At 36.3% G+C, this 21,512-nt stretch overlaps 1 protein-coding gene across 2 annotated transcripts in view; it reads left to right on the top strand.

The window, feature by feature from the left end:
* PPP4R3A (protein phosphatase 4 regulatory subunit 3A) overlaps window positions 1-21,084 on the top strand; it is a 45,083-nt gene extending 23,999 nt beyond the window's left edge. For both annotated transcript variants that reach the window (XM_061997826.1, XM_061997827.1), the window contains exons 5-15: window positions 8,661-8,738; window positions 8,827-8,943; window positions 9,434-9,550; window positions 10,855-10,986; window positions 11,072-11,174; window positions 12,464-12,622; window positions 13,830-13,999; window positions 15,789-15,931; window positions 16,783-16,973; window positions 17,831-18,057; window positions 20,327-21,084. In XM_061997826.1, coding sequence (XP_061853810.1) covers window positions 8,661-8,738; window positions 8,827-8,943; window positions 9,434-9,550; window positions 10,855-10,986; window positions 11,072-11,174; window positions 12,464-12,622; window positions 13,830-13,999; window positions 15,789-15,931; window positions 16,783-16,973; window positions 17,831-18,057; window positions 20,327-20,440 — 1,551 coding nt within the window. In that variant the 3' untranslated portion in view covers window positions 20,441-21,084. The remainder of the gene's footprint in view (window positions 1-8,660; window positions 8,739-8,826; window positions 8,944-9,433; window positions 9,551-10,854; window positions 10,987-11,071; window positions 11,175-12,463; window positions 12,623-13,829; window positions 14,000-15,788; window positions 15,932-16,782; window positions 16,974-17,830; window positions 18,058-20,326) is intronic.
* The last annotated feature ends 428 nt before the right edge of the window (window positions 21,085-21,512 follow it).

The raw sequence follows: 21,512 nt of genomic DNA on the forward strand, positions 1-21,512 counted from the left end.
AAAGTCTGGATTCAGCATGTAGCATTGCCCTACTCAAAACCCACCTGGACAAGTTCCTCTGTGATCTACTCTAGGTGGTGCTGTTGTGGCAGAGGGATTGGACTAGATGATCTTTCAAGATCCCTTCTGGTTCTTAAGATTCTGTGAATGTTTTCTTAGTTTGTCTTACAAGACCCTAAATATTACTGATTGGAATTACCAGTTTTTGATGACTTATGTCTTATTGAAAATGTAGAGTTTATATGATGGTTTACATATCTTACCTACACATATTAATTATCTGCATTATCATGCACCCATGAACTTCCTGAACTGTGTAGAAGTAGGTTGCACCTCTTCGTAATGTGACCTTCCTAAAGCTTAAAAGTAACCTGGCAAAGTGTTGCAGCACGTATATATTTTGGTTTGTAGAAGTTAATTATTGTTATCTTAATTCTCCTAACACTTCATAACTGAATAGCCACTGTCTTTATAGGGACTGTCTTATCTGGAGAAATGGACAAGTGCTAGATGGTACAGGTTGTATTAGTCATAGTTTTCTTCAGTTGAATCTCACAATGCATCCTGTAATTTCATGGAAAATACAGCAAAGGAGAGTGTAAACTCCTTTTGCAAGTTCATACAGCAAATCATGGTCAAAACCAGGCCTTGATGTTTCATCCACCACAGTTGATCAGAATACTGATATTAGCTAATCCATTCTCTCAGAGCTTTATTCTACTGTGTCCATACATGAAACATTTGATAAGTAGACAGATACGCAAGATGTCCCCAGTGAGAGGTGTACCTTGTACGCAGACCATCACTTATTGGAGCAGCCACCGGAGGCCTGGTGGAACACTTGGAGCATCTGCAGTAGTGCTAAGCCCCAGTTTATGCCCAACTGAACCAAACTCTTCATGTTTATATGTGTGTTCGTGGCAAACAAAGTCATAAATGTCTTATCTGAAACAGTCAGAAGGCTGTAATTTTTTTGGAGTAGCCAGTTTGAGAAAGCTTACAAGCCTGACTTTAAGAGAGTGCTGAGAAAGATTCAGTTAAAATTCTCAACTTGATTATCCAATATGACTAGTGTCTAAAATATCTAACACCTTTGCAAGGGTTGCTAAAAACAAAATTCTAGGGATGATACATTTTGGCTTGCGGAGGAGGAGGCTTCTTGAGGAATAATTATTCAGGAATCTTGACGTTAATGATAGATTCTGAGAGGGATCTTGAACTTTGAAAAGGAAACTGGACAAGGAAAAAGGGACCTGATCCTGCAAAATTATTAAGGATGTGTTTGCCAGAAGTCCTGAGGTAAATTGATGGAGGACTAGTGACTGATTAGTTTTCTTTTTTCTGTCTCTTACTACCTATATTAGGTGATTAATGGAATTAGGATGAGTTTGGGTTAGAATATAAAGGTTTAGTGTGGTTACAAAGCTTATTCATTGCAGTTTACAGTTGGAAATAGAGGCTTAGATCTGATTTTGATGTATTGTATGACCACAGGTTTTGGAACCTTATCTTCACTTCTGTTGTTGTTGTCTATGGATGAGAGTAAAATCTACTTACTTCTTGTGTGGTGGAACCAGAGGAATTAGCATTGCATAAATTTTGAAGTTATGTAAATATTTCAAGTTGTTGGAGTGCTTTCTACAGCTTTGAGGAGCCAAGAGTGGTAGTGCACAAGGAAGAAAATATATCCTGTGCTATATTGCATTTCTTATTCCTTTCACAGTATGGCTGTATAGCATTGAGGGGGAGCTCTCTAAGTTTATAGATAAGTATCCATTGGAGATTGACATTGATGAGTTCTTGGTTTTGAGAAATTGGAAGAGGCTGTCGCAAATTGTATGTCCGTTGCATTTCTAAGAGATTAAAAGGCTCGATTGGTTGATTTTTTTAGGTCTTCACACTGTAGCTCTAAGCTAAGGTTTAAACCTACTTATTTGACATTTTTCTATTTATTTATTTATAGAGCAATATGTCAGATTGCACTTTCTCTGCACCCTAAAGTTTCATTCTCTCATTTCCTTTCTCCACTCCCCCCATTCCCACAGTCCATGTATAACATGTGTGATACTGTTCCTTCTCATTTCTTTAAGCAGAATAAATAGATAATGTTCTGAGAACAAAATTAAAAGACTGCTTTTAACCAATTCTTAAGATCTTTCATCCACTAGTGTATGGTTTAACATGCCTTCTGTAACTGCTTGCATCACAATACTTTGGTGAGGGGTTGTGTATTAAGATCTAAAGTTGTCTGTATTTGGAGTTCCCAGCATTCGTTACTTTAGATCTTACAAGATCCTGGGGCTCACTAACCTTATATGTGTATTTAAGAAGCTGTTTCTTTTATTAGTCATTATGAATTAAAGATTTTCTGGAATGCTTCATGGTAGTTTATTGGGAGCCCCAGATGAGTCTTATGTTCTTAATTGATGCATAACACAAGTTGTTAATGCTTCTGCTGGTGGTGACTTTTGTTTGTCTCTCCTGAACCATTGAGGATGTGATGAAAGAGCTATCTTTCTAGGAAATACTACTTTTGAGATGAAAAGTGAGCTCCCTGAGCAGCTGATACCCTGTGACATACTGTGACTGTTCTGTGTACAAATGAGTTGTTTTCTGTTCCTCTCTCTCGATGGCTGGGAATGAAAGAAGAAAAATTATTAACCTACACCATGAAAAAATGATGAGCTCTATAGAGCCCTCTTTGTGTCAGGCTGTGGTACTTTGCCGTACCCTCATCTCATATTGATTCCACCATACCTTAGTTACAGAAAAGTGACTAGAAATTTGTATAAGACTGAGTGCAAGTTGTACCTTATGATTTTTGACAGACCAGACCCACTATGTCTTATTTAAGGTATTTGATGTAAACTCATTAAAGGTCACTGACATTTAAGATCTGTTTTTCAATTATAACTAGTGAATCCTGTAAGTAAGAGTCATTCCTCTGTCTTCGTTAAGGTTAGCTTTCCCATAATCGTTACAAAAATGCCTACTTTCATGGACTTTTCTGAGAAGTGGAGGTTAGTTTATTTGTGATTTAATTGTCTAAGATCTGTCATTTTAAGTAACGACGTCAAGATCTCACTAAACTAGATACTCTAAATCCACAATACCAGTATTTCCAGTCTACAGAAGTAACTGCTGTGGTGACCTACTCAGTTACAGATTTTATGATTCACTGTACGTAAGATATGAAAAAGGTATATAATATTTTTTTCCAATTTCAGCCCCTCCTAATATGCTCTTACTGCTTGGGGTCCAGCCTGTTCTTGTCTTGAGATGTCATAGCCACCAAGAAACTTTGCTGAAACATGGAGTTCACCAAGTTTTGAGAGTGGGGGTGGGACAGGTAAGTGGTGTTTCTTACTTTATATGACGCTTTTTTGCAATTTAAAAAATACATACTAATGTTCACACTGGAGGCCACCAGTTCTTTCCCTTTGTATTATTAACTAGTTCTTAAAAAACAAAAACTTGCAAAACTGCGCCATAGAGTGAGCAAACACCGTTTCCTTCCGTTCTCTCCCCCCTTTCTCATTGGCGTGTTCTTTTTGCTGGCGAGATCCTGCAGTGTTTTTCTCTTCCAGTATGCAGAATATTGTTAGGGTTGCTTTTGAGTATGTATATTTAGACTTCAGAGTCTCTTTATTTTCATGAAAGTGGAGAGTGGAAAGGGAAAATAGTTTATGTGCCTAAGTCGAGTGGTAGTCACATGGCATTACTGTACTGGTAAATCAGCATTTTTAAATACAGAAATCATATTACTGACAGTCTCTATCACCCTTTCCAATAAATAAAAAAATATAGGCATTTAGGTGCATTTGTATATTTTACTGGATTTATATATAACAGTAGGCTAGTTTTAATTTTGAAGGTCGTATTAGATAGTTACTTATTCTTAACTCTGTGGATGTAAATGTAATTATCTGTGGTTATTTCAGAGGAAGAATTATTTCAGTGCATGTTGGTAGTTTTGCCCAAATGTGTTAGAATTGGAATGTCTCCTGTCGGTCTGCTGTTTTGCAGTATTTGACTCAGGAATAACTGGAGATTTACTTTTAGCAAAATTCACTTTCCGATAAAGTGTAAAAGAATGCCACTTTCAGGGGGAAGTGACATAGTGTAAGAAGTTTGTAAGTGGTGCATGCTGATGATTTCTGAGATTAGCTTCTCCATTCTAGAAAGTTATTTTCAATAACAGAAACTCCAGAAACTTTCAAAACCAGAAATTTTCAACTACAGAAACTCTGGATGTGATTAGATGGATCCCACTGATGTCAGTGTGTTGTTTTAAATGGAAATAGCTTGTTGAGAGCAAATGAGGACATGTGTGGGAAAGCAGTCTGAAATAAAGGAGATTGAAACATTTAAAACTATGAAATCTTCTGGTGTGGTAGCAGGAAGGAATGTGTGTTTGAAGCTGTAATTCTCTGGTTGCTGGTAACATTTATGATACTCAATTTTGGAGCTAAAATACTATTTCTGCCTAAAATGAATATGGAAGTGGAAAATAGCATGAAAAGCATACTCTTTTTCCAGACTAGATGTCATTGAGTTTCTTGGATGTTTTTGTGATAAAGGAATGATTTTTGTAATTTATCTATAGTCTCACAGACATGAAGTAACTGATAACTGGAAGTGAGTTATGTTTAAGAGAGGTCTGCTTTTGAAGAATGCTTTTTCAAGTGCTTTTTGGGAGGAGGAGGAGGACTACTTTGAAAGTTGACTCTCAAATGTAAATAGTGTCTTTCTTTTGTGATCCTGCTTAATCTATGTGTTTTCTGGATTTTGAAGTCATAAATGATTCAGTGAGTAGATGGCCTGGCTTAATTTTATATTCATGAACTTTGAAAGATAGTGAATCCTAGAAGCATCTACTTAGATCTTGCGAAAACATAAATTGAGATACTTAGTGTTTGGTATATGCATAGTTTAAGTATTACAGATTTCATTCCCGTGCATTGGGAAAATAGCTAGATTGTACAATTTCTCCATATACTACCCTTTGCAGTTTTGTTTCTGTGGAAAACATTTGGGACCTTCGCAGCTTCTAAAATAGATCCAAATGGGATTTGATACTTGTTTGCATGAAGAGGCCAGATAATTATCCATTTGGACCGTGTTCACTTTACAGATGTATTTTGGGAGATTCTTGCAAGTTGGTGAAAAAAAGGAAAGCATTCAGTTTGTCTTTTATGACTTCTGAAATATGTGAACTCTGCTCTCAAACCACACATTTCCATAGATGCTGGTAGTGTTCTTCAGAAATGTATCTTTTGATATGCTGCCCTTGTCAGTAATTTGAGACAATCTTGTATTTAGAATGTTAATTGCAATCACAATTTTTCTGTAAATATGAGAGGGTTGGGATTTTTCCCATCAGTATCAACCTGTGACTACCTTTCATTAAGCATCTGGAACAAAGTACCACCTAAATGCATTTCAGGGCTAAGACATAACTGCAACGTTACTAATAGTTTGTTTTTATTTTATTGGAATAACTGTTAATTTTCTTCATATTATCCATGTAAGGGTGGGGTGTTTGGAGTCACTCAGATCTGTCTTAATTCATTTGATTTTAAATAGGTCATGGTTGTTCTGAGACCTAGAAATTTCAGATAATCCTGTTAATTTAAAATACATTGTATTTAATGGAGTTTGGAAAAGATGTGGGAAATGCTTCACTATTATATTTAATACAGAAAATATATATGTGGAAGGTTGAAAAATGGTTACATACCCAACTTCTGGGAATTCTTCCTGAATGTTTTCAGCATTGAAGTCTTCATCACTTGCCGGTGTTAGGAAAGTCCCTTCTACAAGTCCCAGATGTTTGCAAGCCCAGTATCAGAGTGGTTTGTCCTCCACTGCAGCCAGCCACATCTTAAACTGGGCAGGGATGTGCTAGGATCTGGTGAGAGTGCTAAGTCAGGATCCTGTTCAGTGAGGCCCTGCTATGCCCTGCTTGACGTGCAGCTTCCCCAGGCACCTCTGTCTGGGGCTCTGCAGTGGGTCGTAAATGAGACCCATGTCTCACCAGCAGTGGAGGATCTCCTTGTCTCCTTCCCCAGTTTGACTTGCAAAAAAAATAAATGGATACTTGGGGTAACACTGTGTACCTTTTTTATGCAGAAGCATGCTAATCTGGCATGTTTAAATGCTGACAACTCCATAATTTTTTTCCCAGTGATCACTCTTGAGGTCTCATTTCTATTGTATTGACTTGCATTTACTGCCAGGTATTATGAAGGAGATGAAAAGTTCATTTCACAGTGAGACGGGAAACAGGGGTTACACTTCCCAGTGAGGATACGCATTTATCTTCTCAGTAGTCTTGATAGGTGAGATTAGTTTTACACCTTGATCAAAACAGCAAAAAGAGAAATGAAAGCAAACTACGTAGCCTTTTCTTCAATGCACTGCTAATCATGGAGAATAACTTGCAAAACTCTTCAAAAGGACTGCGTGGTTTTTTTTGTTTTGTGGTGGTGTTTTTGTTGAGCAAATAAGTGTCAGCATCTCTACTTTGTGTTAGTTACAGCACCTGTAATGTCTAAAGAGTTAAAAGAACAGAAAACTCAAGCCATATAACAGCTGGATAGGAGTAGTTAAACATCCTTGTGTTCTTTCATCACAGTTTAAGTTATGTTTCTTGAAATCAAAGACCCTAATAGTTATTTTGAACATGTTTGGCTGTTGAAATCTGAAAGTCAAACTTTACATTTCCAGTGCTTGATCAGAGTGAATCTTGGTAGACTTCAAGTGAGGCCTCGCCAATGTGGTTTTGAAATGCTTGCAAAAATAGCACTGGAAAATAGGTAATGAAATAATTCCTTTTCATTATCACTAGACTGTTGGGTCAGGTTAGAATCATGGCATCAAACAAGAGGAAACGTGGCATATCCTAAATAAAGGGATTACCTTATAGTGTAATAGAATGTGGTTGATCTGTGTTATGTAGAGATCATGGATTGGGGTGTGACAGTATTACAGCTGCATTAGCATGGTGTGCTGTTGGAACAGGTATACATTTTCTCAGCAAGGCTGCAGGGTGAGCCTGGATGAGGTACCTAGATAATTTGCAGTTTAAGAAAGGTTATGGGGATGTATCTGAAAGGCTTTCATGGTTCCGCTTTATGCTGTAGGCAAGGCAAGGCAACTTGGATATCTAGCATTGTCATTTTGGAATGGAGGGATGTTGCATGTGGTGTTACTGACTTCACAATGAGCAATACTCTGGTAGCTTTTTGAAAAAATGTGTTTTTATCGAGGTACAGGTATCTTTTTCAAGCAAGTACTTATTACTGTAAAATAATGGGGGAAGATTCATTTCTAGTTTAATAATCTTGTCGTTGATAGCACTGTAAAGATTATGGGAAGCTAAGTGTTTCTACTTCTTTCACTCCAGATGTTTGCAATATGTTGACTGCTGTTTTCTGTTTTGCTAAGGTACAGCAGCATGAAAGGTAACCATATGGATATTGATTCCTACCAGTGAGCATGCTCAATAAATGCTGTACATAATAGGAAGCATTTACTTTGATTTGGTTTCTAAATTTCACCCTTCTTACAACAGAGGAAAGAATCTCACCATGTCCCTGCTATGAATCAGCTCTCCCTGCATTGTTTTATACTTCTGCTGCAAAGTTCTCATAACCTTCCAAAGATATGTGTTGTGTGTGGGTCTGAGAGGGAGATTGTGTTTTTAAGTATATGTAAACAAAGGATATTGTAGCGTGGTTGAAGGGAATGGGCATGTGATAAGGGAGAAAGAAGTTAAAGAAGTCACAGACAAAATGATGAGAATGGCAGTAGAAAATAGAAAAAGGACAGCCAAAAGTGTCCTGATTTTGGCTGGGATGGAGTTAATTTTTTTCCTAGTAGCTGGTACAGGGCTGTATTTTGGACTTACTTGGAGAATAATGTGATAACACACAGATGTTTCAGCTGTTGCCAAGCACTGCTTATCCTCAACAAAGGACTTTCCAGTTTCCCATGGTCTGCCAGTGAGGAGGTGCACAAGGAGCTGGGATGGAGCATGGCCAGGACAGTTGACCCCAACTAGCCAAAGATCTGTTTTGTATCATAGGACGTCCTGGCTGGTGTATAAACTAGGGGGAGTTGATCTGGACGGGGATTGCTGCTCAGGGACAGGCTGGGCATTGGTCAGTGGGTGGTGAGCAATTGCACTGGGCAGCACTTAGAGTTTATTTCTCTCTCTTTTTGTTACAATCCTCTTCATTACTATTATATATGTTAATTATATATGTTATTATATTTCATTTTAATTATTACACTACTCTTATCTCAACCCATGACTCTTTTTTCCTGATTCTCCTCCCTGTCCCACTGGGATGAGGACAGTGAGTGAGCGGCTGCATGGTGCCTAGTTGCTGACTACAGAAGGCAATGCAAGATACATTGTAACTGAGAACAAAGCGGTGGTGGTATAATGGTGTCCAACATGATAAAAGCTCAAAAATGTGATTCATATTAATGTTTGAAAATTGTATTTGAATGTTGATACTTTTATGATCAACTACAGTAACAAGCATATGTTCTGTGAATTGCAGGAGACATGGTTTAGAAGAACTTTGTCTTCTACTTGGATGCCTTTTGGTATTGTCAAATAAACAAATGATATTGTTTTGCCTTTGTAGGAAGATGAAAAATTTCTGACAGACTTGTTTGCACAACTAACAGATGAAGCCACAGATGAGGAGAAAAGACAGGAATTGGTAAGAAATCTGTAAAATACACATGAAAGGGACACTTATGTGCCTGTTTTTTTAGATTACTAACTAGTATATTATTCCTGTTTCTTAGGTAAATTTTCTGAAAGAATTTTGTGCATTCTCACAAACATTGCAACCTCAAAACAGAGATGCGTTTTTCAAAACCTTGTCAAATATGGGCATACTGCCAGCACTAGAAGTCATATTGGTAAGTCAGTTCAATTTTATTTGTGATAACCATTTTCTTTATCTCTAGAGAAGCTTTTTTTAAAGAAAAAGTAAGTATGCCAGACTTTGGTCACACAGTATTTGCCTCACGTGTCTTGTCTTAGTTTAAGATTCAGAATGTTTTTAATATTTTTGTAAAACTTAAAAAGCTTAAGCTGCAATATAACATTGGGAAGAGCCCTAGCATCCTTATGTTTTTGTTTTCTCATTCCTTTCCTATGTTTCTTGGTGTACAACTAAGTAATAAAATAGAGAAATAGTTCAAAGGGCAGGGTAACCATAAAATATATTTTACCTGACACTTGTGAAATGTACAGAGAAGAGGCTAGAGTCAATTCCGTTGTAGAATACAGTTTTAGTAGTAGGTATGACTTGTAAGTGCAAAATAAAAGCTATATGCTTTCTCGTTTTCATTCTATTTAAGCCTTTTGTTTTAAGGAAACATACATGATCGTATTTGACTTTTCCAGGGTATGGATGATGCACAAGTACGAAGTGCAGCCACTGATATATTCTCATATTTGGTTGAATACAACCCATCCATGGTACGAGAGTTTGTCATGCAGGAAGCGCAGCAGAATGATGATGTAAGTAGAGACTCACCAGAAATGCATGTACTGTTTTTTTCAATGACTGGTTTATATTTACAACTCTTATTAAAATGACATGAGTCCTAGTTCTAAGGAAGCATGGAATATGGCTGTGATGGTTCCAGGGTACTGAACTACCATGTTTTTAAAAGTTCAGTTAGGCAGATGAGTGTTCACCTGTTTACATATTCTTGTTCCATTCCTTGTAAAGTGAAACAGGTTACCATAAACCACCACTTTGGTTAACGTCAGCTGTAATACAAGCAAAACAAATTGGTTTTGAATGATGGCCTCCCTAAAGTGCAAAATACAAATTTCAGTCTTGATCTTAGCATGTGCATATGTTTTTAATTTACTTGTAAGAAACCTGTGTTCTGTTTACTGTCATACGTGCTGAAAATAGTTATGGTTTTAATTGGTTAAGAACACTTTTTGACAGAAGTTTACGTTTCCCAGCGATCCTATGCAGCTGATTAATACAAAATGCTAGCACACAGCTAGTAGTAAGAAGGGTATTTCAAAGCGTTATTCAGCAGAGGAAAAACATTGTGCTGCCTTTTCCATACTGGAGATGGTTAATTTAATTAAGTATCTTCTAAAAACATTCCAGAGAACAGGAAGTTACTGGCACAGCTATTTCTGCACTGGAAGAAAGAGGTAGTTGGGACAGGGAATATTGCTGGTGATTCCAGCCACTTGAATCTAATGACTATCCTCTTTTATGAGGGACAGTAGTAACCAAGCAGCTTTATCATAGGGACTGCTAAATGTAAATATTATTTCCTATGTTTATGTGTTATTCTGGTTTTCTGCAAATGCGTATTGGGGTTGTTTTTAGGTGAAAATAATCTCAACAAATTGAGTAACATTATAAAATTTACTGATTTATGTTTGTGGAAGTAAAACTCTTGGTATATATTTTAAAGGGGACAGGAAATGAAAACTTACGTACTCTGAAAATGCTACCAGAAATCAGCTGAATTTTGAGACTTACCTACCTTTGTACTCAGTTCAGACTAAATTTTGAATTAGAATTTTGTTTCAGGACCATTTTTAGTTGCTTTGAAAGATTCTTCACTGCTTGCCTTCTTACTGTTGAGCCACTGTTGTGAATGTATCATTGGCATGTAAAAATGTGTTTCTGTTAAATTTGGGGGGGGTTGTTTGGTAGATGTTTAGATTTTATAAAATTTTGGTAGAGCCCCAATTTTTAACCAGACTCTTTCAGAAAAGAATTTCAGATTTCAGGCAAGGGAGCAGCATTAGAATTTATTTTTGCCTTTTCTTTTTTCCTCTGTTAGGATATATTACTCATTAACCTCATTATAGAACACATGATTTGTGACACAGATCCAGAACTTGGAGGGGCAGTGCTACTCATGGGTTTGCTTCGTACTTTAGTTGATCCAGAAAATATGCTTGCCACTGCCAATGTAAGTAAATACCTTCAAATGGAGTGATGTTTGGCTTTTAAAGAGTATTTGGTTGTATGTGTTACCCTTTTTTATTATTTTCTAGAAAACAGAAAAGACAGAGTTCTTGGGTTTCTTCTACAAACACTGTATGCATGTTCTGACAGCCCCTTTATTGGCTAATACTACAGAGGACAAGCCTAGCAAAGGTAATGCCACTCTGGATGTTGAATGTCAGTGTTTAAAATAGAATAATTGTCAAAGAACATTTTCTATCTTAAAGAGAATCTGAGACGGTGATACATAGTTAAAGTAAAATGTTGATTTAGTAATTGGAATAATTACTAATAATTTTATACTAAGTATAAAGTTCAGCAAAGAAGCTGGATTTAAGAAATGAACAGCATTTGCTTCAGATTTTTCTTCAGCAAAAATTTGAAATGTTTGCATTATTTTTGATAACTCATGGGGACTGTTCAGTGACTTAAACTTGTAAACATATATAACTGTATTTAAGGTCCAATGAGGATGTAATATTGCCCCTGTGAAGGTGTATTTCACGATATTGTGCTGAATTTGAGGAGACTGGGTCTGTATCAGACTAGGAAAGTAGATATCAGTGATGGATGGACTGTTCTTGCTGGCTACTAGGAGCAGTACTCTTTGTTTATTAATAGTATAACACGTCCAAAATGGATGTAAATGAAGGTATATAAATGATACATGAATGTTCCGTAAACTTCTTTATTCTATGGATTTCCAAGGGATTAGTTAATCTGTTTTATCTCAGCTGGCTTCCAGATAGATTGAAAGTGAGATTTTTACCATTTAAAATTTACCATTTACCATTTTGTGTTCTTTTAAAGGTACAACAATCTGGGAATGTTTTGAAAAAGATAGCCCTGCCTTTAAGAACTATTAACATGTATTTAATTTATTATTTCTCTACTTAAAAGCAGGATTTGAGTTATGTTTTGTATATGCTGATGAGATTATGTCCTAGAAGTATTCAAAGAACCTGAAATATTTCTTGCATAATGCTTTTGTTAAAAGGTATAACAGGTCACTTTTTTTTTTTTGACACAAACTTAGTCAAGGCTCTACGTGTAGGACAACACTCATGTGGACATAATAATGATCTCTGAAGGTTCCTTCCAACCTCTGCCATTCTATGATTCTATGATAATGAGATTTGGTTAAATAAACCTGACTGTTAGTGTGAAGTTCTGTACTCTGAACCTTCAAACACTGATTTAAGATAGATAAAAGTAATGTTTCCTGCTATGTTTGGGTGAATAGAAAATATTTACTCCATAACAAACCTGTTCTATTTCTATTTTAAAGACTCAACATACCCCGCGGCATGTTCCTTATACTATTTGTGGGAATATATAAGAACTTAGAAGTGTTTACCAGACTGCACTTGGATATTTTAAGTTAGCTTCTGAAGGCAAAATCCTAGATATGCTTAATTATTTTGGTTTTATTTTTATTACAGATGATTTTCAAACAGCCCAGCTCTTGGCATTAATACTGGAATTGCTAACTTTCTGTGTGGAACATCATACTTATCACATAAAGAACTACATCATCAACAAAGATATCCTGAGAAGGGTACTCGTTCTCATGGCCTCAAAGCACGCTTTCCTGGCGTTGTGTAAGTTTGAAAGCTGTAGAATAAGCTAGTATCATGTGAATGTGAAATCTTACATATCTTCATTCTGCTTGAAGAAAACTGTTCACAGATCATGACAGAATACGAAAAGTCTCATGTTATACTCAATGTATCAAATTATCAGCTAGTATTAGTAAATACTTTTGTATTTATAAATGTCTTTTTTCCTAAGAAGCAGAAGGGTTTTTCATAATCTCAACGTAGAGGTGAATTGAAAAGATCATATCTAAATATTGAGTGTCCTAAGGGAACCACTGTAAGTTTTGATATTTTTTTTTTTAGTACAAATTATCAGAAGTATTGAGAGACATGGTATGACTGCATTAAACAACACAGAAACTCAGTATGCTGCTCTTCAAGCCCCGGTAGTTTCTTAGCACAGTAATAGCAAAACAGTGTGGCTTAATTGTCGAGGCAAGCAACAGATTTTTTTTCCATGATTCCATTGTGCACATAGAGTAAAACAAAGCCTAAAGTTGACTGAGCAGTACTATACAGTGAGAAGTACCTTTTAAATTTATAACTGAGGCACATGAGTTTGATTTTAGAATCCTGAATAACCTAGTTGCTAATTAAAATGTGCTGTCTTATATTGAGATGATATTCTACTTCCTGCTTATGTGTGGGCATTCACATACTTGCATATGCTTTGAAGATTCAGGGAGAGCTTTACACTGGATGTAAAATAAGTCTCTGCTTTGCTATGTGTGTGAAGAAAATTTGATTTACCAACTTTAAAATGAGATGGTTTGGATCCTGTAGGACTCAATTAAATGTAATCAAACCTATATTTGAAAAGTAGGAATGATAAGCAAATTTCACAGTTCTTCTACCAAGAAATTATTTAATCTTTATCATAAGTAAATTTAAAGTACAAAAATACAGCTTTATGTTAGTAGTAATATAGTTAAAGAGTAGTATATTAATTTATTCAGTGAACAGCGGTGGTTTCATTTGTGCAATTATGATGGAAAATTTCTTTATGGTAAAACAGATAAGTAATCTTCAGCATTACAGTCAAGACTGGTGAAAAGCAGAGAATATCTGAACGTATTATCTGGTTCTAATCATTTATTGCTGTATAAGAACTGAGGATGCAAATTGCTCTAACTAATGCTGAGTTATTTCTCGAATTTTTTCTTTTAAATTGAAAAAATTAAAAATTCTTTCGACAATGCATCTGTTTCAGGTGCCCTTCGTTTCAAGAGAAAGATAATCGGGCTCAAGGATGAATTCTATAACCGTTACATAATGAAAAGTTTTTTGTTTGAACCTGTGGTCAAAGCATTTCTCAATAATGGTTCCCGTTATAATCTGATGAACTCTGCCATAATAGAGATGTTTGAATTCATCAGAGTGGTGAGTGATGTTATATTCTGAAGATAGTTACTACATTGTTTAATCTTGTAGTTGGAGCTGACTTTTCTTTTTGCTTGTACCCTACGCTCTCATAATAGGAGTACGTGATCCTGTATTGAAATGAACTTTCTTTTATGTCACTGTTACGGATTTGTACGTATTCTTTCTTACGTTCAAACAGTACCCTGACTTGAAAGTTAAATGCACTCCTGAGTGTGTTCAGGGTACTCAGATTTGCAAAGGCAGGGCTGATCGAGTTTCATCATGTGGACTGAATGGGCCTGTTATGACAGGGCTGTAATTTGAAACTACTGCTACAAAAACATCAGATTTAGCTGTGCTGTGTAATGTGAACTCAATAGAATATGGAAACATACAGAAGATTTTCCAATCTTTTACAAAGTTGCTTCCACTGGGAGTCTCTGAAAATCTTCCTGATAATTTGGCTGGCTGCAGAGTACTGTTTTCTCACTATTGTTTGCATCCAGATTCTGACAAGGTGCTGTACAGACTGTAAATGTGTAAGTGGGGCCAGGGTAAGTGTAGACACCTGTGGAGCAGTGAGTGAGCTAAAAGAGAGGCTTTGTTGCCTCTTTGAAATCATCTGTGCTGATGACCTCTTTCATCTTTGAGTTGAGACTCAAGGTGGTTCAAGACGGAGATGACCTGATCATTGTGGAAGAGTTGATTTTAAAATGGTTTTCAAGCTATGAAAACAGTTAATCCATGCAGGTGGCTCTGACTTCTCTGCTGTGGTCTTTCAGTACTCCATGAGACTGGGTGCTGATTCTACAGGTCATGCTATGCAGAAATGAATAATCTTTTGCTTTCTTATCACCTTTTTCACATAGATACCTATGTTGCATCTACAGAATACTTTCTGGTATCTGTCAGAAATTGTTGACCTTTTTTTTTCATCCAGACTTGTTTTTAAAGAGAGCAAATTTTAAAAAAAAAAACCCAAACCCATACACTTGTTGTTATTGGTGTGTTATCATTGATAAGAGGTGAACTTTGAGCATGTAACCAAAAAGGAAAATATATTAAGATTTATGTTGCTTTGCTTGTCCTTTGCTTGTAATTCAGTTTTTTGTCCTGCAATGTATTCCAGGGGCTATGCAGTGCTAAGAGAGTCAAACAGTGCACAGGAGGAATTTTCCTGCTGCAGTGTGCAGACCTGTGCTAGTCTCAGCTGTCTAGAGTGGCTTTGGGCAGCCACGGTGCCGAATTGAAATAGCAAAACAGTTGGGAGGCTTCTCTAAAGGACCTTGACCAGCACTGTATGGCCACAAAGGGAAAACCTGATGTTAGTTTCTGATGAAAAATATCTTACTCATTCTCATCCTAAGCAAATGCGGTGAATAATTATTTTTACATAAGTAATGTATTTGCAGCAAGGAAAGAATGTGAATGCTAAGTCAGTATCTCATAAACATGTATTTTAATTGACTGATTACCACAGGTGTTAGTTAATACGAAAATATTTATAAATATATTTATAAAGGAAAATATTAAAAAATCTGTAAAGGAAATACCTTTTAGAACTGTTTTTTTGTATAATTTTCTATCAGTGATTTAGGTTCTGTTCATGTGTTTTGGAAGATATTGCTAGAAAATTGCTCTGGGTTTTTAGCTACACTCATATGCATAAAACTTTTTTGCAGAAGCTAATTAATATGATACTTCTTATGGAATGTTTAAAAATAATGTCTCGGTTACTTTTTATATCGTATTAAATTAATTAACTAGAATGAAAATAAGTCACTTTTATACTTGTCTCTTCCTGTAGGAAGATATAAAATCATTAACAGCTCATGTAATTGAAAATTACTGGAAGGCACTGGAAGATGTAGATTATGTGCAGACATTCAAAGGTCTGAAACTACGATTTGAGCAGCAAAGGGAAAGACAAGATAATCCAAAACTTGACAGGTAAAATGCACAAAATGCTGTTGTTACTGTATTAGAACTTCAGTTCTGTTGTGGGAACATTGATGCGTTTGTGATAGTGAGAAATATTAATAATTTAAACTACTTGCATCTCAGGCATTGCTGAGCTTACCTGGTGAAAAGCGTAATTTCCAGATGTGTTGCTTCAAACTCTTGATTAGCTTTCAGCTAACATTGGTTGTTGGACTCCCTGTAATAATGTTAAGTTCTCATATCCTAAAGTTATGTACACTGTTGCAGTGATACTGGAAGCGTAACATCTGAAGCTCATTTGCTTAAATAACAGATTCCCCCTGTTCAATTTGAAAGATTGTTCAGTTCTGAGTTATCATTCTAGGGATTTTTCCTTCCAAAAAAAGGATTTCCTTTGTTAGTTGTGAGAGTAGATATTTAGATAAGCTCTACCAAAATGACTGAGAAATACAATAAACAAAGAAATTTTCAAAGGATGCTTTTTTTACTGATGGACTAAAAAACAAAGTGATGTGATTTGAATCACTTCTTCCATTTACCAGAGTAGAAGTTCCCTGCCTTGGTACACTTATTACTATTACTTTGAATAGTGCTGTTCATAAGTTACAGAATTTTGAACCGAGTAGTCTGAATGCACTGTTACCAGAGTCGTACTGTATGTGATTCTTCATAAAGAAAAGTTTTAAAAAATAGTTGCTTTGGAAATACAAAGATTCACATTACAGAATGATTTGCTGGTATTTTTATTGCTCTACAGTATTTCTGTCTGTAAGCTGTCACTGTAAATGTCGAATAGAAGCTTTGTAATTAATTGTGAGTCGTTTTTTTGAATCAAAAGTTTGAAAACTTGTGTTCTGCAGCATGCGCTCCATTCTGAGAAACCACAGATACAGGAGGGATGCAAGAACCCTGGAGGATGAGGAGGAAATGTGGTTTAATACTGATGAAGATGATATGGAAGATGGAGAGGCAGTGGTGCCCCCTTCTGACAAAACTAAAAACGATGAAGATATTATGGACCCTATAAGTAAATTCATGGAAAGGAAAAAATGTAAGTGATGGGAAGAATGCCACCTGGCTTATGCAGAAGCCGTATCACATATTCTTTTGTCCTCCTGCAATGAAGAATTTGCACGTATTTATTCTGAAGTTGAGGATCTCATTAATATTTACATGGATCTAACTGATGGATGTCAGGAGGTTGGGGCATCCCTTTTACCTGTTGTATCGAGTGACAGGACAAGGGGTAATGGGATGAAGCTGGAACACAGAAAGTTCCACTTACACATAAGGAACGACTATTTCACTGTGAGGGTGAGGGAGCCCTGGCACAGGCTGCCCAGGGGGCATGTGGAGAGTCTTTCTCTGGAGGTTTTCAAAACCTACCTGGACATGTTCCTGTGTGACCTGATCTAGATGGACCTGCTTCTGCAGGGATGTTGAACTAGATGGTGTCTAAAGGTCCCTTCCAATTCCTACCATTCTGTGATTCTGAGTTCTTAGCTTTTGAAATTGTGACATCACGTTGGAGAACCCACCCCTTCAAAACAAGTTTTATTGTCTTTAAAAGTGGAATAATACAGAATACTGTAGTTGGTTTCTTAAGGCATTTGACCCTTAGCTGATAGACAGGTTTTCCTGTACTTTAATCAGATTTATAATTAAAAATTTTTAATGTAAATATTTAGGTGATATAATTGGTAGAATAAAAGTGTGAATTCCTGGCCAATGACAACAGCTGGTAGGTGACAGAGTAGCATAAAAAAGTCACTCTGTGCTGACTCACTTCACCAAGTTGTACACAAAATATTGAACTGTCTCCCACACAGTAAAGTGATTTGTGTTTCACTCAGTAATACTGCTTTACTTCTGCTTTTTTTTATGTGGTTTTATTTTCTTTTTCTCCAGTGAAAGAGAGCGAAGAAAAGGAAGTTCTTCTGAAAACTAACCTGTCAGGTCGCCAGAGCCCAAGTTTCAAGCTTTCCTTTTCCAGTGGGACAAAATCTAACCTTACAAGCCAGTCATCTGCAAGTAATCTGCCTGGATCCCCAGGGTCACCTGGATCCCCAGGGTCCCCTGGGTCACCAGGATCAGTTTCTAAAAGCACATCTCAAATGGCAGCTATTACAACTAAGGTAATTTTAGATGTCTGTAGGAAATTGCTTTGCATCTCTCTCTAGTTTGTGTCAATTCTGCCATGTTAAGCAGAAGTATACTGTCCTGTTTGTGGGGATTGGACTAGATGATCTCTAAAGGTCCCTACCGTTCTATGATTTGATGATTTTTAAGGAGATCTGATGTGTATAAAAAGAAGTAGTAAAAACTTTTCAAAGGCCCAGACTCTCAAAATATGAAGCATACGGCTAGCTGCTGTTCACAGCAACCTTTACCATGAAATACAGACAACACTTGTGTGAAATTGCACAGGGATATTTGGTGTTTAGAAATAGAGAAGTGCTTTGGAAACATTGCCTCATTTTTCCAGACTCTTAAGATGTCCCACCACCCCCATTGAGAATTTCTGCTGTCACCATTTTTAATCTTGTTCAGAATGAAGTAACTGGCACATGTGAAAGAAATAAATTATATTATGGAGAGGTGGTTGCCGTGAGTCAAAACATAAACAATTTTTAATATCCTAGCATTAATTTTATACCTTTTGAAATAACATAAAATTTTGATTTGGCGTGTAATTGTAGTAGAAGAAAGCCGGTTTAAAAGAGTCAGTGTAACTTGCTTTGTAATACATCTTAGGACGCTGTTGTATTTTATCAGATTTTGGCTAAAATTCTTAGTTAAACCAAGTCAAGGAAATAGAGTAACTGGTGTTTTCTCAGCACTGGAGGAGAGATAAGGTAGTGTTGGTACAGCATACTTTCGGATAGTGAGAATTTACTTTCATAGTGAGTGTTCCCATTTCTGAAAGGTCAGGTATGTATCTTCTCAAGTAGCCTCAGAATAACTCTGATTCATCCTTATTTTTTAATGCCACCATACTGCTTGTTCACCAAACTTCTAGTAAAGCCAAATGAGGTTTTAAGTTTTTTCTTTCTTACAGTCAAACATGGCTTAAGAGTTTGTGTCTGGGATTACCTTTTGATAAAAACACCTGAATAAGAAGAGTTAGGCTGATGGAAGAACAGGGAACACTTCCTCCAAATCGTTCTTTGGAGGAAATTAATTTATGAAAAAATACAGTAGTTAGTCAAAGGCTTTTTAAAAGAGATAGAACTGGCTTGGAATTCAGTTCAGTCTATTCTGTGTTTCTGGTGGAGGCTTGTTCTCTCTCAGACAGTATCGTTCCTTGAATCTACAATGGAGTCTTTAGATACAGAGCATTTTGCAAACAATATTGGCTCCAAAATTTCAAGTCCTGAGGGCAAAAGACAAATACTCAGGTTAAACTGAAAATGCATTGCACTGAAAAACTATTCATGGATTCAGGCGTAAGCTGCTTCCAGTCAGTAAAAGATATGCTGCTGGTAAGCAGGCCATAGTCACAAATTACAAATGATGTTGAAATTGGATTTTTCATTAATTATCTGATGCTGGGGTTTTATGTGCAGTATACTCAGTGTTATGTTGCATGTGACTGTACAAAGTGTGTGTAAAAGTTTATCAAGTTGTATTTTGATATACAGCTGGCTGAAATTTTCTGGTTTGGATGTCTTATTGTTAGACACCTGAATAAGGAATATGGTCTTTCAATAGCAGTAATTGCTGTCATAGTCAAGTGCTGGATAAGCTTCAGAAATTGCAACATACCATAGTTAGAGGAAGTTTTAGAAGTTCTTGCCATTTCTTCACAAGTCTGAATCTTAGTTTGTGGGTATCTGTGTTACACGTAGTAGTTCTAAATATTACTAAATGAGCTTTAATTTTCAGTTGCCGAGTTGTTCGTATTTTGTCGCCTGTACACCTCATTTGATTATATTATTCAAAACATCCTTAAAGTACTACACTTTTAAAGTAGTTTTTGTGACCACAGACTATGTTCTAAAAGTATCATAGTTCAAAAATACCCATGGATATTGTGTATTTGTTTCTGAAATGTTTCCGGGTTGCTTGTTGCCACAGTCAGCTACACTCAGTAAATGAACCTTTCTGTCCCTACAGATAGAGCTGCAGTGACACTGAGCAAAACTTAAATTTCAACTGGAAATATTTCTGTCTGGTTGGATAAGTAAAACCCCGTTTTGGATTTAGTGATTTCAGTGTTTTTCAGACAATGTCATTTTCATTCATAGTGAAGGAATTATTTTTGTTCTGCTTCGTTTTACTCAAAACCTGGTGAATCGGTACCCTTACAGCAGTGTTCTGAGCATGCACCATTTCATGATAGAACCGTGGACTATCAATATGCAAAACATTCTCTCATTAATGAAATTCTGCCTGTCTCTGTAGGGAGGCCTCGTTGGGCTTGTAGACTACCCTGATGATGATGAAGAGGATGATGAAGATGAAGATAAAGAGGAAACTTTACCTTTGACAAAGAAAGCAAAGCTTGAGTCATCATAATGGCAACTGCTGAAGAACGTTACCAGATGGGGAAAGAAGATTTTTTTCCAAAAACAAAACAAACCCACAGCAAAGCAGCAATCTTTTGTGAGTTACTGTGTGTGACACAGATGAACTTATACAAATGGATTTCTGCCAATCAAGTGCCAATTCAAAGGAGCAGAAGAAAGGGAAATACTGCGTTTAGGGGGAAAGACTTAAGCCTTTGAGCTCTCCAGCTTGGACCACACGTTGCCCTTTTCTCAGGGAAGGAAATGGAAAACAAAACAAAAAAGCCAACAGGGCAGGAGTATTGTTAGTGGAACTCTGGATTGGCTGGTCAGTTGCTACAATCAGAATATGCTTTCTTGGACCATTTGTGAGACTTCTGAAGAAAAGGCAGTTTTTGCCGTAATTCTTCACTAGTTAAGAATGCCAGCAGTTTCTTTGTATAAAGAGACCTGCCTTTGAAATCGTACATTCTGAACATTTTAGTCAAGCTACAACAGGTTTTAAAAACCTCTACGGGGGAGGGCCGAATATAAAGTTTCTTCTTTTTTTTTTTTTTCTAATCTGTTCCCTTTGCCCTTTAAACTGCAGAATTTTTTTTTTGGAGGTGGGGGATTTGTTTGTCCCTTCTTGATTAAAGATTGAGTGGAATTCTAGATGTGGTCACTTTTGTGTCATAATTTTTTTTTTGCCCCCCTGAGTGTATGCTTAGTTGTTGAGTATATATTTGGGACCATTAAAATTTTTTGATGTAATATAATCTCACTGTTGTGCTAGTACTGTTTCACCCTGTGTAATTTTGGTTTCCATCACAGTTCTTAGTATGTTTAGGATTTTATGGAAGGTGGTATAGTTTTTATTGAAAAAACAAAAAAATCTTGCCACGATGTGCATAAAAGCAATACTATTTTGTGACAAATATTTTATATTAAATTTTACATCAGCAACTGTCGAGAAAAAATCAGGGAAATAGGGTGGAATGAAAAAATTGAAACCTATAAATACAAAATTAGTATTCCAAAGAGACTTTGAAATGTCGTAACTTGGAAAAACGATGGTAGGCTTAATTCATCAAAATGCAGGA

Source organism: Colius striatus, chromosome 6 (assembly GCF_028858725.1).
Source record: "Colius striatus isolate bColStr4 chromosome 6, bColStr4.1.hap1, whole genome shotgun sequence".
Taxonomy (NCBI): domain Eukaryota; kingdom Metazoa; phylum Chordata; class Aves; order Coliiformes; family Coliidae; genus Colius; species Colius striatus.